The 14,917-nt window shown below is 37.2% G+C and overlaps 1 protein-coding gene across 2 annotated transcripts in view; it reads left to right on the top strand.

The window, feature by feature from the left end:
- The window catches only part of cped1 (cadherin-like and PC-esterase domain containing 1), a 98,766-nt gene that overhangs the window by 10,345 nt on the left and 73,504 nt on the right, over window positions 1–14,917 (top strand). For both annotated transcript variants that reach the window (XM_022671874.2, XM_007252395.4), the window contains exons 2-4: window positions 4,399–4,570; window positions 13,534–13,628; window positions 14,218–14,299. In XM_022671874.2, coding sequence (XP_022527595.2) covers window positions 4,399–4,570; window positions 13,534–13,628; window positions 14,218–14,299 — 349 coding nt within the window. The remainder of the gene's footprint in view (window positions 1–4,398; window positions 4,571–13,533; window positions 13,629–14,217; window positions 14,300–14,917) is intronic.

A 14,917-nucleotide genomic window follows, 5' to 3' on the forward strand; every position in this document is an offset into this window, starting at 1 on the left:
GTATTCTCCTACAATGGGGATACTATACAGCATTAGATGAAACATTAGATGAGAACTGTAATTCCAACTATAAACTGTGTTTATCCCATTTCTCTGCCCCTGTTGCTCACCTGTTCATTTGTGGCTCCGCCCCCTTGTTATCCGCTCACGTGTTTCCTGTTTCCTCTGTGTTTTCTTCTTTGTGTAAAAATAGTCCTCCTTGTTCCTGTGGTCCTTGTCCTTGCTTGTACGTCCTATTGTCTTTTTTTTTGTTTGTTTCATTTCCTTTCTGTTTATTATTATGAAATTATTATTCATTGCAATGTACTTGCAAGTGCGTCTGCTCTGCTTGTCTCCTTCATGCTCCCTACCTGACAATGGACTGTATGAAACCTTCCCAGTTCATACAGTCCATATGAAATCTAAGCTGGCAAACAGCTTGCTTTGAATTTACTGAGAAATGATGTTACAAGCCATTGCATTTGCATATCTCTATTCAGTCTACCACAGTTTAGCATAGATCAAATGTGCATTTTAGTTCTGATTGCAGTTTGAGGGTCATGTTTAAGTCATATTTACAGTGGTGGTCCAACATATTCCAAAGATATTTGACATGTACTGTATCTGTAAGTGTGTGTGTGTGTGTGTGTGTGTGTAAATCATGCATTATGATGCAACAATTCTGATATCTTTTTTTTTTTTGCTGTAGGATGAATCAAATCCTTAAACTTCTAAAATGAACATGTTATTCCACACCAAAGCATTTTAGTTTGGACAGCAAGCTTTAAAGCCTTATCTGAGTCTTTCCTTCCCTTCCACTGATTATGCTCCTTTGGCATGCTGGACACAGCCTAAGTGGGGAAGGGGGAGTGTGTGTTTATCGTAATGGTTTCTTGGATTTAAAAAGAGAGCCATGGTAAAATGAACCAGACAAGTGCCACCCTGGAGATGCAAAGCATTCAGAGTATAACACTAACCTTGACTCAGTGTCTTAATGCTAGCTGTACTCCTTTTTTTTGTAGAAAGGAACACATGGGGTATTTGTACACAGGCACAGACAAGGGGCACCTGGGGAGGTAACAAGGGGGCGGGGTTACAAATGAGACAGGCAGGGCTAGGGAAGATACAGGATCATAACAAAACAGGCCACATAAATGGGAAGGAAAACAGAGGACAGAAGCACATGGGACCAAGAAGGGGGCAAAACACAAGACAGACACAGGCTAAGATGTGACACTACCACAGTTTATTTTAGTTAACCGGAGAAATATAGTGCTGTTTGAGGATCATGTTTAAGTCATATTTACATGTAGTTAAAATGTACTGTATCTCTGAGTGCTTGTGAGTGTTTAAACCATGCATTATGATGCAACAATTCTGATATCTTTTTTTTGCTGTAGGATAAATCAAAACCTTTATAGTTCTAAAATGAATATGTTATTCCACACCAAAGCATTTTAGCTCGATTGGCAAGCTTTGAAGCCTTATCTGAGTCTTCCACTGATTACGCTCATTTGGCATGCTGGACACAGCCTAAGTGGGGAAGGAGGAGTGTGTGTTTATTGTAATGGTTTCTTGGATGTTAAATAAGAAATCACATTATTTTTGCAAACTTATTTAAGCTCATGGAGTATTTGTCTTGATCCATTTCTTGAATGAAATTCTGACACAATGTAAAGAACAGCTAAAGAACAGATGAAAAAACAGCCAAACTAGAGATTCTGAAAATTTTAAACGTAATGTTAAATAAGAAATTACATTATTAAAAACGTATTTAAGCTCATCTATCATTTTAGCTCTTTCTTTTGGTCTCTATAATTTAATCTTCTTATTATAGGTTCCCTGGCTAAAAGAGTTTTGGCTGGGTGTCCCTCTCTGTGTTTACCTCTTTCCTTCTCTTCTATCTCACATGCTCTCTCTCTCTCTCTCTCTCTCTCTCTCTCTCTCTCTCTCTCTCTATTTCCCTCTCCCTCCCTCTCTCCAGTTATTCAGGGGCCAAGTCCTCTCAGCTCATAAATATTTCCATCTGGGAGCTTGGCCACATCACAGTGTGGAGAACTCCCATGCCCAGAGAACTGCACAAAGCTCTCTCTCTCTCTTTGGTCCCTCCCTCTCTATCCCATTCCCTCCTCCCCCTCTTATTCCTTATCCTCCCACTTTCCCTTCACTTTTTGTTTACACTATCCGCTGAAAACTCACCTCTACCTCTACTTCGTTTCTCCTCACCTTTAAACATCGTAAAATCTCTTTTAGCATTTTCCCAGTTTCTCTGTCCCTCAATGCTTCTCTGAATCTCCTACACTTCCTTCTGCTCTGACTCTCTCACTCCTGTCTGTAGATAATAATCTAAAACATGCAATTACACTGCTGCCTTCAATTCCCCAGGCCTAGCCATGGCCAGGACACAAACATTATTATTTCATTACAGAACTGCCCAAAACAGGTCTGAACCGAGCACTTCCCACAACTGAAACCAGCGCAGGAAAAAAAGAGAGAGAGAAAAAGAGAGAAGAAGAAGTAAAAGTTTAAGGAGAACAAGCCAGCATGTCAATTTGACCCCGAAAGCACATTTAAAACTGTTTTTAAGTATTTTTAAAGCTGTTCCAAAAACACTTAAGTAACAGAAAAATAATTCTAATTCTAATTGATTTACACAAATTCAAATATGACACTGAAGTAAAGCATTTGTACAGTGAACATTTTTTAAAGCCCCACTAGGTAGGATTTCCTTGATTTTTGATCTTTTTAAAGAAGTAAAATTACAGCTTGAAACTCACTGCTGTTGTGCTGCATTGAGGTGTAGTAGGTGGAATAGAGGTCAAACTAGACTCTGTAAGTTTTCTGAGGCGGCCGCGACCAACACTCGCGAGAACTGCGACCTGCTTTCCGACCTTTAGTTCTAACAGTCCTACAAGGACTACTGGTTCTTTCTTTACAAACTAACATACAGACACTCTGGCAGAAGCTGGAAAGTGACCGAATATGTCTGTGAAAGCCAGAAAATGAGAAAGAGAAACTAATCGGCCTGAAACGTTTATTACACTCTACAACTGTAGGGGGAGCCCACAAGCACAAAATCACGACTGGTTTAACAAAACTCTAATAGGTAGAAGTGATATACTGTACAACACTCATGATTTTAGGGGCTTGGAGTGGTCTGACACTATTATATGAGGCTCGTTGTTTCAAATCGTGATGCCTGCCAATTCTTGCCATCTTAATCCATCAGCAGTCAGAGTCCAAGTGGGGACAATTGGAGGGGCTCTCTGCAATGTCCTTGAAGTGAGCTTGGCTGGCTCCACATGTATCAACGGAGGCATGTGAGATAATTAAGGCGTGTTTTAACAGGTAGTTAGCTAGCTAAATAGGAAAGACTATGTAAATACATCGTGTCTACTCTGTAACTGTTTTTTTTTTTTTAATCATATATAAATTAGTATGTGATTTAAATTAAACACATCATAAACTACAGTACAGTAATCTCTCCATGCTTGTAATAGTTTGGGTAATGTTTTGAGAAATGGCTGGAGGTCACTTTTCTCCCACACTACTCTCGCATGACGGCCTCCACCTCAGTAGCCTCTTGGCTGCAGGCTTGGTTGTTTGAAGTCTTAATCCTGTTTTACTGAGTGTAAACTTGGCTCTCCTTTCACCCATCTATCTGACCTCTCATAGAGCATAACATGAATCTATAGTATAAAAAGAACAGGTACTCAATACTACCCTGCAGCCTGTGGGATTCACCACTACTGCTGTGATCCACTTGTGAAGTACAACAAGTATTAGTCTGCAGTGATGAGGATAAAGCTGGCCAAGTACTCCCTGTTAAACTAGTATTATTATTATTCAAATATACAGCTCTAAAAAAATTTAAAGACCACTTAAAATGATGAGTTTCTTTGATTTTATTAAATAGAAAACGTCTAGAATATAACCAAGAATAAGCTGAACTGCTTGGATTTTTGCACCAGGATTTCAGGCATAAAGTTATCCAAAAGCAGTGTGTAAGACTGGTGGATGAGAACATGCCAAGATGCATGAAAACTGTGATTAAAAACCAGGGTTTTTCCACCAAATATTGATTTCTGATCTCTTAAAGCTTTATGAACATGAACTTGTTTTCTTTGCATTATTTGAGGTCTGAAAACTCACCTTTTTTTATTTCAGTCATTTCTCATTTTCTGCAAATAAGTGCTCTAAAAGACAATATTTTTATAAGGAATTTGGTGGAAATGTTGTCCCAACTGATTCAAAAAATGAGGTGGTCTCTTAATGTTTTTCAGAGCTGTATGTGTCATTATGATAACAACTATCAACTAAAGTATTAAAAAAGGTGAACAACTCAAGCTGATTGTAAGTAACTTTGATGCATTGCTTTACATCTGTTAACTTTCTGTTTCCCTCTTGCTCTTTTTTCAGGTGCACAGGTCTAAGAGGAGCTGTTCAGGGAAGGCCATTGTGTTGACTGGGCTGCACATTGCTTCGGATACGGAGGTCCAGCTCTATCAAAGGGTTCTCCAGGAGCAGGGCTACCACGTGGACCAGGGCCGCTATGCTGAGACCAGTGCCAGTCTCAGACATGATGGGAGAGGTGTGTATGCGGGTGTGTGTGGGTATGAGAGGGAATCTCTTGAGATTCACTGTATTTTTGCCACTATAAGACACACTTAAAAAAAACCTTTAAATTTTCTCTAAAATCGTCAGTAAACCTTATAATCTGTAATCTGTAGCGCCTTATGTATAAATTCTACCAGTCAGGTATTAAGAAACAGTACAGCGTTATACAGGAATTTCAGTTTATTATCTCCAGCAGTATTAGCATTAGCCACTAACAGTGCTAAGCGAGATGTATTATTCGCCTGTAGCCTGCTGCTAACCACTGCCAGCATTGCTGGAGCAGCATTAGCATTACTTGCTCTCTTTGGTGAGTTACAGCAATCCAGTTGAGTGGTAACAAAGGCATGGATTACCGTCTCAAAATGTTGTCTCAGAACAACAGGCTTTATTTCGGATAACTGCCTCAGATTATAAAAAAAAAACTTGATTTGACGACTGCTTTGATTTGACTGTCCAACTTGAGTTTTGAGTCCCTTTTTACTCCAGATTTGTAATGACAGACTTTTTTTGCTGAGCCAAAAAACTCAGGTCTATTGGACCTTCAATTACTGCCCTCACCCTCATTTTATCAAAATTTTAACTGTTTATTTATAACTTAACTGTAAGTACTCATTCATTAAAATATGCTCCAGCAACAGAACAGTTCATTAAACAAATCAAACCCTGTGAAAAGAGCTAGTCATCCAGGTGTGTTTACCAGTGCTGGGCGCTATGGAAAAAATCATATATCACGATATGGAATTTTTTAGATCACGATAACGATATATATCATGATATAAAATGTATGTATGTTTTCAGTTATTCTTCGAAAAATATGACAAAATAATATCATTGCTTACTTTTTTCCAACATTATTTTAAAGTGACATTAAACCCAACTTTCACAAATGAGAATTACTACCTTTTAGTGCAGCAATAAATATGTATCAAATGAAAACAGGTGAGGTAGATGCAGTAGGTAATTTTTTCAAGCTCTCATGAGTTTAAGGATGTTGCAAACCTGCGTGTCCGTCAAATAACATAAAGCAGCGTCATGTTGCAAAACCACATCATGAAGCTTTTTTTGCGAAGATTACTTTATTGTCACTTATATAAAACGAGTTTATGCAAAGTGAACACGCCAATACATTTCTACTTTATATATTTTCATGAATAATTGATGAAATGGAGAAACGATAGATCGTCATATCGCACAACACTACACTTCACAGTAAATAATAGACTACTTTCAAGACAGAACATCCCTATTATCACGATATGGAATTTTAACATCATGATATTTCTGTGTCACGATTTATTGTATACAATAAAATATTGCCCACCCCTAGTGTTTACAATACATAGCTACTTAGTGCACCAGAGAACATGTAAGTTTCTTATTTTGGAAATAGATATTCACTAGACATGTAGACTACACATTACACTTACACAGTTATAAAAATGAGAGAGTCACAAAAGTATAGGTTCATTTGATTTACTTAACCTGTGCACTGCTCTCTCTCTCTCTCTCTGTCACACACACATGCACTCCCTCTGTAATACAGAGCTTAATAATGACTTACAGGCAGTGTGGGCATGCAGTGGGAGAGAGATCTTAGGTTTGAGGCTTATGAAAGGCTTGGTTGGATCCTTAATTGGCAAGGTGGGCTGGGTCTGTTCATTTTGACCCCTGCTGAGATGTCCTGCTACTGCTAGAACAACACAGCTGGCCTCCCAAATCCCATTTTCCACCCGCAAACCCCTCCACCACTCCCTTTCCTGTGCCATAAAAACCAGCAGACCGGTCATTGTGATAGAACACATGGTCAGGTCTAACTATGCCTGGTCAAAAAAAAAAGTAAGCAAACGATCTTGAGTTGCAGCAGTTGGTCTGCAGGTTTAGGTTCAGCAACAGTATGTGCTGAAAGAATGAGGTCAGCTGACTCTACCTGAATATACTGAATATAGACCAGGTTATTCCATCAATGGATTTATTTTTTCTTCCCTGATGATACACACGACCATATTCCAAGAATATGATAATGTCAGGATTCATGGGGCTGGAATTGTGAAAGAGTTCAGGGTCCAGGGAGCATGAGATCATCATTTTCACAAATGGATTGAGAGAGTTCACCACAGAGTCCAGATCTTAACCTCACTGAGAATCTTTGGGATGTGCTGGATGGAGAAGAGCTGCTTTGTGCAGTGGTCAGACTCTACCATCATCAATGCTGCTGCAAGATCTTAGTGAAAAATTAAAATGAATCCAGCAACACTGGATTGAAATTGAAATCTTGTGACGTTGCAGAAGCTTATTGAAACAATACCACAGTGAATGCATGCTGCAATCAATGCTAAAGGAGGGCCAACAAAATATTAGAGTGTGTGACCTTTTTTTTGTTGCTTATTTAAGCCCCTCTGTGTGTACACTGTATTTATGTATTGTCCATGTTCTTTGGGACAGATAGATTTAGCTAAGCACAGATACTTGCACAGTTCCTTGCTCTCAATGTAGCTGTTCAGTTAAAAGTGTCAGAGTTTTCGGTGTCTAAAGGCTTTTGCTGGTGGGCAGCAAAATTTGTCGTCTATGAATTTTGGATGTCTATAAATGTTAACCATATTAATAAGAGAGTACACATAATTTGGGATTAACAGGGTGACATTTTCATGTACTAAACTGGAACATTTCTCCATTATTCCAAGGTAAATACAGTTTTCTATTCAGTGGCACTTTTTCAATGGCACCATGGTTTCCCTGCCTCCTCATCTCATACACTCTACCGTCCAACACACCCTTTAAGCCAATCACTGTCAAGTGTAGGGAGATCCATCACATATAGGTGATGATGATTGGTGACTCCAAAACACCAAAACCAACCAGCCTAAATGTATGCAATCTTTTAATCATGAACCTTGAGTGGAGCTTTGGTCCGAACTTTAAAGCGCAGAATCAGCCAACCTCCATAAAAGTCTTTAAAGTGCCGTAAGCCGCAGAGCACAGAGCAGGTGTGTGTTTATTGTGTGTTTAACTCAAAAGTGGGCTGTCGGCCGCTGCCAATCATTCAGATTGACAGGTGGCCCTGCTGAACACATGCTGTTCTGATCAAGGCAATTCCTCTGAACAGCTAAAGCCACAGGGAACGATTCAGTCAGTGAGACAGCAGATAAAACGCTCTCTCTTGCTCTGTCTTTTATACAAACATGTATTCTAAATGCTGAAACCTGCGGAGCCTGGGAGGGCCATGGATGAAAAAATTATTCAATCGAGCGAATGATATAGCAGTTCATGCTCACAATTTATTTAATTTGAATAAACGATTTCTTAATTTGAGCAAATGATTTCTTGATTTGAGTGAACGATTTCTTAATTTGAGTTACAATTTCTTAATTTGAGTTACGATTTCTTGGTTTGAGCGAACAATTTCTTTATTTGAGGGAACAATTTCTTTATTTGAGGGAACGATTTCTTAATTCGAGCGAACGATTTCTTAATTTAAGCGAACGATTTCTTAATTTGAGTTACGATTTCTTGGTTTGAGCGAACAATTTCTTTATTTGATTGAACGGATTCTTAATTTGAGCGAACGATTTCTTAATTTGGGTCAAAGATTTCTTTAATTTGAGTGAATGATTTCTTGATTTGAGTGAACGATTTCTTAATTTGAGTTACGATTTCTTAATTTGAGTTACGATTTCTTGGTTTGAGCGAACAATTTCTTTATTTGATTGAACGGATTCTTAATTTGAGCAAACGATTTCTTAATTTGGGTCAAAGATTTCTTTAATTTGAGTGAACGATTTCTTAATTTGAGTCAAAGATTTCTTTAATTTGAGTGAATGATTTCTTGATTTGAGTGAACGATTTCTTAATTTGAGTGAACTATTTCTTTATTTGATTGAACGAATTCTTAATTTGAGCAAACGATTTCTTAATTTGAGTCAAAGATTTCTTTAATTTGAGTGAATGATTTCTTGATTTGAGTGAACGATTTCTTAATTTGAGTGAACGATTTCTTGATTTGTGCAAACAATTTATTTCATTCGAGTAAACATTAATATAATTCAAGCGAATGGTTTCTTAATTTGAGCGAGCGATTTCTTTCATTAAGTGAAAGATTTCTTTAATTTAAGTGAACTATTTCTTTAATTTGAGCAAACATTAATATAATTCAAGCGAACGATTTCTTTCATTGGAGTCAAACATTTCTTTCATTCGAGTGAAAGTTTTTTTTAATATGAGTGAACAATTTCTTTAATTCGAGCAAACATTAAAACAATTAGAGCAAACAATTTCTTTAATTTGAGTGAACGATTTTTTTCATATTATCCACGGCACCTTCCAGGCTCTGTAGAAACCTGTAGAAGACTGATATCAGTAAAATGAGTGCTGTGGTATCTCCAGCCTTGTTCACACTGCGTAGATTATCTGAAATGTGTGTTGTGTGGTGATGTAGAATTGGCAGCAGCTTGAAGAAAGGCGTGTGTGTGGCGATGCATTGTCAGCAGTGGAGGAAGTCATTAATCAATTGGCTGCTTGTGTACTGAGTCTGTCCAGCACTGAGATTAAAGGGTTGCTCTAATAGTCCAGACAATAACAAACTGTGGGCTTTGTTATTGTCTGAAACACTGTAAGTGCAACATCCTCTGCCTCATTAGAAACTAATGCAAGCGTTTTTCAAAAGCTTTCCTCTGAGCATAAGACTAAACACATCTGTTGTTAGAGTATGATGAGACTGATTTGACAGACACTGCATTGTGTTTCATAATGTCGCTGTTCAATGAAAAACAAGAATCTCCATTTATATTACCCTATGTCAGATTTCCTTGATGAATGGACCAATAAAAATTCTCCAAAATGCTTTAAAATACATTATTTTTTTCATTGACTTCCAGTTCAAAAGTTAAGAACATTTTATCTCATTCCTGTTAACTGTTAAGTTGCTGTTCTGGAGATATTTTTTATAAGACAGTGCCAATATGGGCTTTTTTTGATTCCCAGTTCTCCAATTCACTATGGGAATTGATCATATTTAACACAGTATTTCACCTCTGCAAAATTGAAGTTGCAGAAAAATTCAGTATTATTTAGAGCGTTTTTTTAAACTCATCTCCAGCTCCACAACTTAACCTTTAGACAGCTAAAACTGATGTTGTCGCTGTCCAATGAAAAACAATTATCTCCAAAACAGCAACTATATAGGAGAGAGAAAAAAACTTTCAATGAAAGTCAATGTAAAAAAAAAAGTTCATTTCATGTCATTTTGAAGAGTTTCTATTGGTCCGTTCATCAAAAAAAGTTTGGCACAGTGTAAGGGACAGTTTGTCTGTTCAAATTATGTAGTAAACTAAAAATCGACAAAAATGGAGATAAGTGTTTTTTATAGGACAGCGATGATATGTGGTGTAAAAAAAGATCTATTAGGACTTGGAATAATTACTAATCAAAACTGCAGTATTATTGATAAACTGCTAAATAATTATAATACTTTACTATTTAGCTACTGAGGGAGCTCCTGTGGTGCTGTTAACCAGCTGATCTAAACAGAGCTTGTTAAATTACATACAAGTCCATCATAAAAGGAAAATCAACCTGTGCTATTCTAAATAGGCTTGTAAAACTGCATTTGAGCATTTTCTGCCCCACCCAAAACCACATACATCCTGTTTAGAGGTCAGAGAACAAATAAAATCTGTTATATATGTAATAAATATGTATTTAATGTATGCTGTGAGCATCTAATCTACTTTTAACCACCAAACATATCTGTCTTTTTATGCTGGAAGGTATCATTGTGCATCCATAGTACACTGTCCCTCTAGTGTTGTTTGGCGTGCAGAACTATTCCACAGTTCTAATGTTGCAGTTGCTAAGCCTGCTAAATTCAGAAGATTCAAAACTCAGAGAAAATCCTGCTATGATAGGAACTGTTCTAATTGTGCATAACATTCAGATTAACCAATTATCTTTGGTCCATATCATATCACGGTTGTGATTTAAGAAATAGACTGATCCTTTATTTTGATGTAACTGGATGGACTCAGCTGAACCAGTTTAATTATTGTGTTGAGCGTGACTGTACCAGACAAAAGTTTGTACACACATAACAAATATGTTTGTTTTTTCTGATCATTTTATTTGAAAAGCTCATACTTAAATGCTAATAATACAAACATTAAACTTGATGTGTATGTAAGAATAAATTCCCAACAAACAAGCGTAATTGAATGGTTTTACTGTTTTTCCTTATGTCTTGTATTTCAGTGCACTATTATGATATTACAATTAATTACCATTACCATGTGTTATTCTTCATATTTTGTCACTTATTGTTTTGTCAATTATTGATGATAAGCAGACTAACAGAAATTATCCATTATAGTGCTGTGCTATATCATATCGTACTCAATAGTACTCAATCATTTTTGAATATTGTGAACGATATTATACCCTGAAAAATCAGGGTACTAATTTTTTGCTGTTTTTAGCAAAAAGAAAAATTCACATTGTTTTTTTCCATCATATATCTACTAGAGACAGATTATATCTGTCCAGTATCATTTATTTTACTTTAATCCTGGATATATGGAGATATTTGGATTGCATTATTATTTGCATCATGACATTGTGGATCATTGACTTCTGTTACAAATCTGATAAATAAAATTCTTGTATTTTTTATATCTAAGTTAGGGGTGTGCCATATCATATTGTATGCAATTCTAATTTTTTTTTTTTTTTTTGTAGTAGGATGTTCTTAAAATAAATATATTTTTTAATTTAGTGGTTTGTCATATCGCCAAGAGTATCATTAATGCGAAAATACCATAAAATATCGGAATATTATTTTAGGGTCATATCGCCCATCCCTTGGATTCTTTCTACATTGACTTTTATTGAAAGTATTGAAGTTTACTGAAGTTTTTTTTCTTCTCATGCAAGCTTGTCATATTGGAAATACAAGTTATTTGCATAAAAACAATGAAAAGCTTGTTGTGCGTTGTGTGTTTTGTAATAGCCTATATTTAATTTGTGAGGAATTCTTGTGTAATGCTTGTAGTAGGACTCTGAAAAGTATGTTGCTGAATATTTGAGGCTTAGAGTTAAAGAGATGGAAACAGCTTCCAGATGATGTCGATTTTTGTTGTTGGGATTTGTAACTGGCTGGATAGAGGGCCGATTTCCCACAATGCCCTTAGGTTTTACACACTGCTTCCTGTCATTCAGGATGGGGCGGTGCACAGGTTTCTGTGCCAAACGCACACCAGCCCATTTCCTCCGGCTCTGCTGACCACCACAATAACTCCCAGATGTGGTCCTGTTACGTTTTGTCTGGTTTTGTCTCTCTCTCTTTCTCTCTCTCTCTCACACACACACTCACACTCTTTCTCTCTCTCTCTCTCTCTCTCTCTCTCTCTCTCTCTTTCTAGGCTCTTACTCAATATAGCATATTTCCACACGCTTCTCGATCCACATGCTCGACAGGGTCCCTCCCATAGCTTTGGAAGCGATTGCAGAATCGATTGGAAAGTTTTTATTTTTCCTCTGATGTTTTAAGAATGTCTTGGCCACTGTATTGCAGTGGAAACTGGCTCTGCGGTATTGGTGCTTGGGCTGGATTTTGGTGACCCTTTTTTACTTCCCTATTAAAGGACCACTGCCACAGGCTAATTAGGAATGTGAGGTCTTGTTTTAATTTTATTTCCAGGATTGGAAACCTTAAAAAAGTTCATGAGCATGTAGAATTTACCCATAGTCTTTGATTACCCAAAACAACAGATCCCAGACCCAAAAGGACAGACACTCCTAATAAATTGCACTAGATATACTTAACATTGTAAAATAAATACTTTTAGCATTTAAATTCATATGTACATAAATACATACTAAATGTGCCATTTTGAAACGACTTAAGAATATTTAAGAATTTTAGAATATTTTAATTGTAATTAAGCTATATTTAAATACAACAATTTTTGCATTAGGATTGGCATAAAGTTATCCAAAAGCAGTGTGTAAGACTGGTGGAGAAGACCATGCCAGGATGCATGAAAACGGTGGTTAAAAACCAGGGTTATTCTACCAATTATTGTTTCTGGAGTCTTAAAACTAGTTTTCTTTGCATTATTTGAGGTCTGAAAGCTCTGCATCTTTTTGTTTTGTTATTTCAGCCATTTCTCATTTTCTGCAAATAAATGCTCTAAATGACAATATTTTTATTTAGAATTTATTCAGTCTTTGATGACCCAGAACAACAGATCTCTTACTTTTTCTGCATTTGATTTCTATGGCTGTACTAGGAAAGCAAGATTATATTGTGTTTTATTATTAAGTAGATAAAAACAGATAATATTCTGTTTTATTAGTTAGCATAAATGAAAATCTCTCTCTCTCTCTCTCTCTCTCTGCCTGTAACATTTCTTCTTTTGCTATATGGTTGTAAAATCCATTTATTACCATTTTGAGGACAGTAAAAGTTGAAACAGTTTTAGTGTTTGTGTGAAAGTGTCAAGACTGTCATTGTCTCTTGGCATGCCATACACTTACTAAAAACTCTACCTCCCAGGATGCACCTGCATCTAACCTCCCGGACATGCCTGATCACGTGATGCTTTGGCGCTCTAACTCGCCAGCTTTCTAATCATTTTCACCTGGTACTGCTTGTATAAATAGCCCCCTGTTTCAGTTCCAAGTTGCCCAGTATTTAATCTATTCTTCGGCCCTCTTCTGCCCTGCGGTTTCTTTGCTCTTGTCTTTTTGTTATCAACCCTTTTTGTGTATTTGACCACTCTTTTTTCCATCACTTCAAGCTGCCTGAAAGACTGAGAGCACAGTTGGGCCTCCGAGTAAATAATTCTGTCTGAACCACCCAGTTTTAGTGGCCAGATTGTTCTTTCTGAGGCTGTATTGTGTTAAAACGTTCCTCATTCTCTATTTTTTCTCACTGTTTCTCTTTTACAGATGGTTTGGAGTGGTCTCTCCTGATATGTCTGAAAGGTTCTGAGAAAAGTTGCCTCCGAAAAATCAACTTTGCTCATCCACAGCCTTACCAGAGGGTAGGTTTGACCTCTCATACATTTTGATTAAAGGCTAATTCATAGTTTAGAATGGCTTTGACATTATTATTGTGTGGAAATAACACATAGCTCATGGAAGCATGCTCTTCTTCCTGCCTGCTGTTGTTAGAAACGGATGTGAAATCAGATCTGGCCAAGAGATTCAGAGGCAAAAATATTTATAGAAAACAGAGAGGCCCAAACCCAGTGCAGAGAGAGAGCTTTTCCTCATGCTGAGACACTGAACTCACTCTCCAAATAAAGCCTGAACACCATTAAAATACATAACACTGCCAGCATGCCTTTGTGGTGCCACCATAGTCAGGCCAGTGCATGGTCATCCTCATAAAACACTACTAAGTCACTACTGTTGGTCTTTAATATGGATCGTCATGTTGTTGACCTGCCCTAACAGTAGTCCAGCTATGGTTCTCAAGAGCTAATAATAGTCGATGTGCAACTGCTGCTTATGGCTGGAATTATGGTGGAAAATGTGCCAGACTCTTAAAGTTTATTTTAAAGTTACAGCCTTGACTTTTGGTGGTCTTTGGAAACTCACAGAAGTGTGCTGGGTCAAATCTCTCCCCAGGTCAACATTATACCAGCATTTGTTGGAGCTTTTTTGGACATGGGTGGAGTCTGCCGGTTTCTGACAGACAGGCGTTTGTCAGGTGAGTAAACATGCCAGTCAAAAATCTTGTGTGTTCCATGTGTCCCCTCATTCACTTGCTGTAAATGTTACTGGTTTATTTGTATTCCCATTATAGCTACTCTTAATGGGGTCCATGTTAACACAATAAATGTGAGCTTGCTGTCAAGTTAGGGTGTTGGTTCTTAAAGGACTACTAGGCCCCACAAAAACACTGACTATTTATTAACCCCATTTGGATCAACAGATGCACCAAAACATTAAACTCACTTTTTATCAATAGCTATTTCCTATTAATAGTTTTGCGAAGACACAGCGAAGAAATACGTAGAATCAACCCTTTCCATTGCATCCAATCATTAGATGGCATGTGATTGACAAGCCATCACGTTCTGCCTCTTCCCCTGTTTGACTGATGGACTTGTGTGTCTGTCACCATCTCGACTGTAATTGGTGGATTACACACCTAATTACATACTAAATTACGTACTATTTTGAAACAACTTATGGCAACTTCAGTATATTTCAATTGTAATTAAGCTATATTAAAAAATAAAATAAAAGCATTAGGTTGTGCCTTTAAGTGCTGCTTTTTTGCACCAGGAGTGCAGGCATAAAGTTGTCCAAAAGCAGTGTGTAA

The sequence above is a fragment of the Astyanax mexicanus genome, chromosome 2 (assembly GCF_023375975.1).
Source record: "Astyanax mexicanus isolate ESR-SI-001 chromosome 2, AstMex3_surface, whole genome shotgun sequence".
NCBI lineage: Eukaryota > Metazoa > Chordata > Actinopteri > Characiformes > Acestrorhamphidae > Astyanax > Astyanax mexicanus.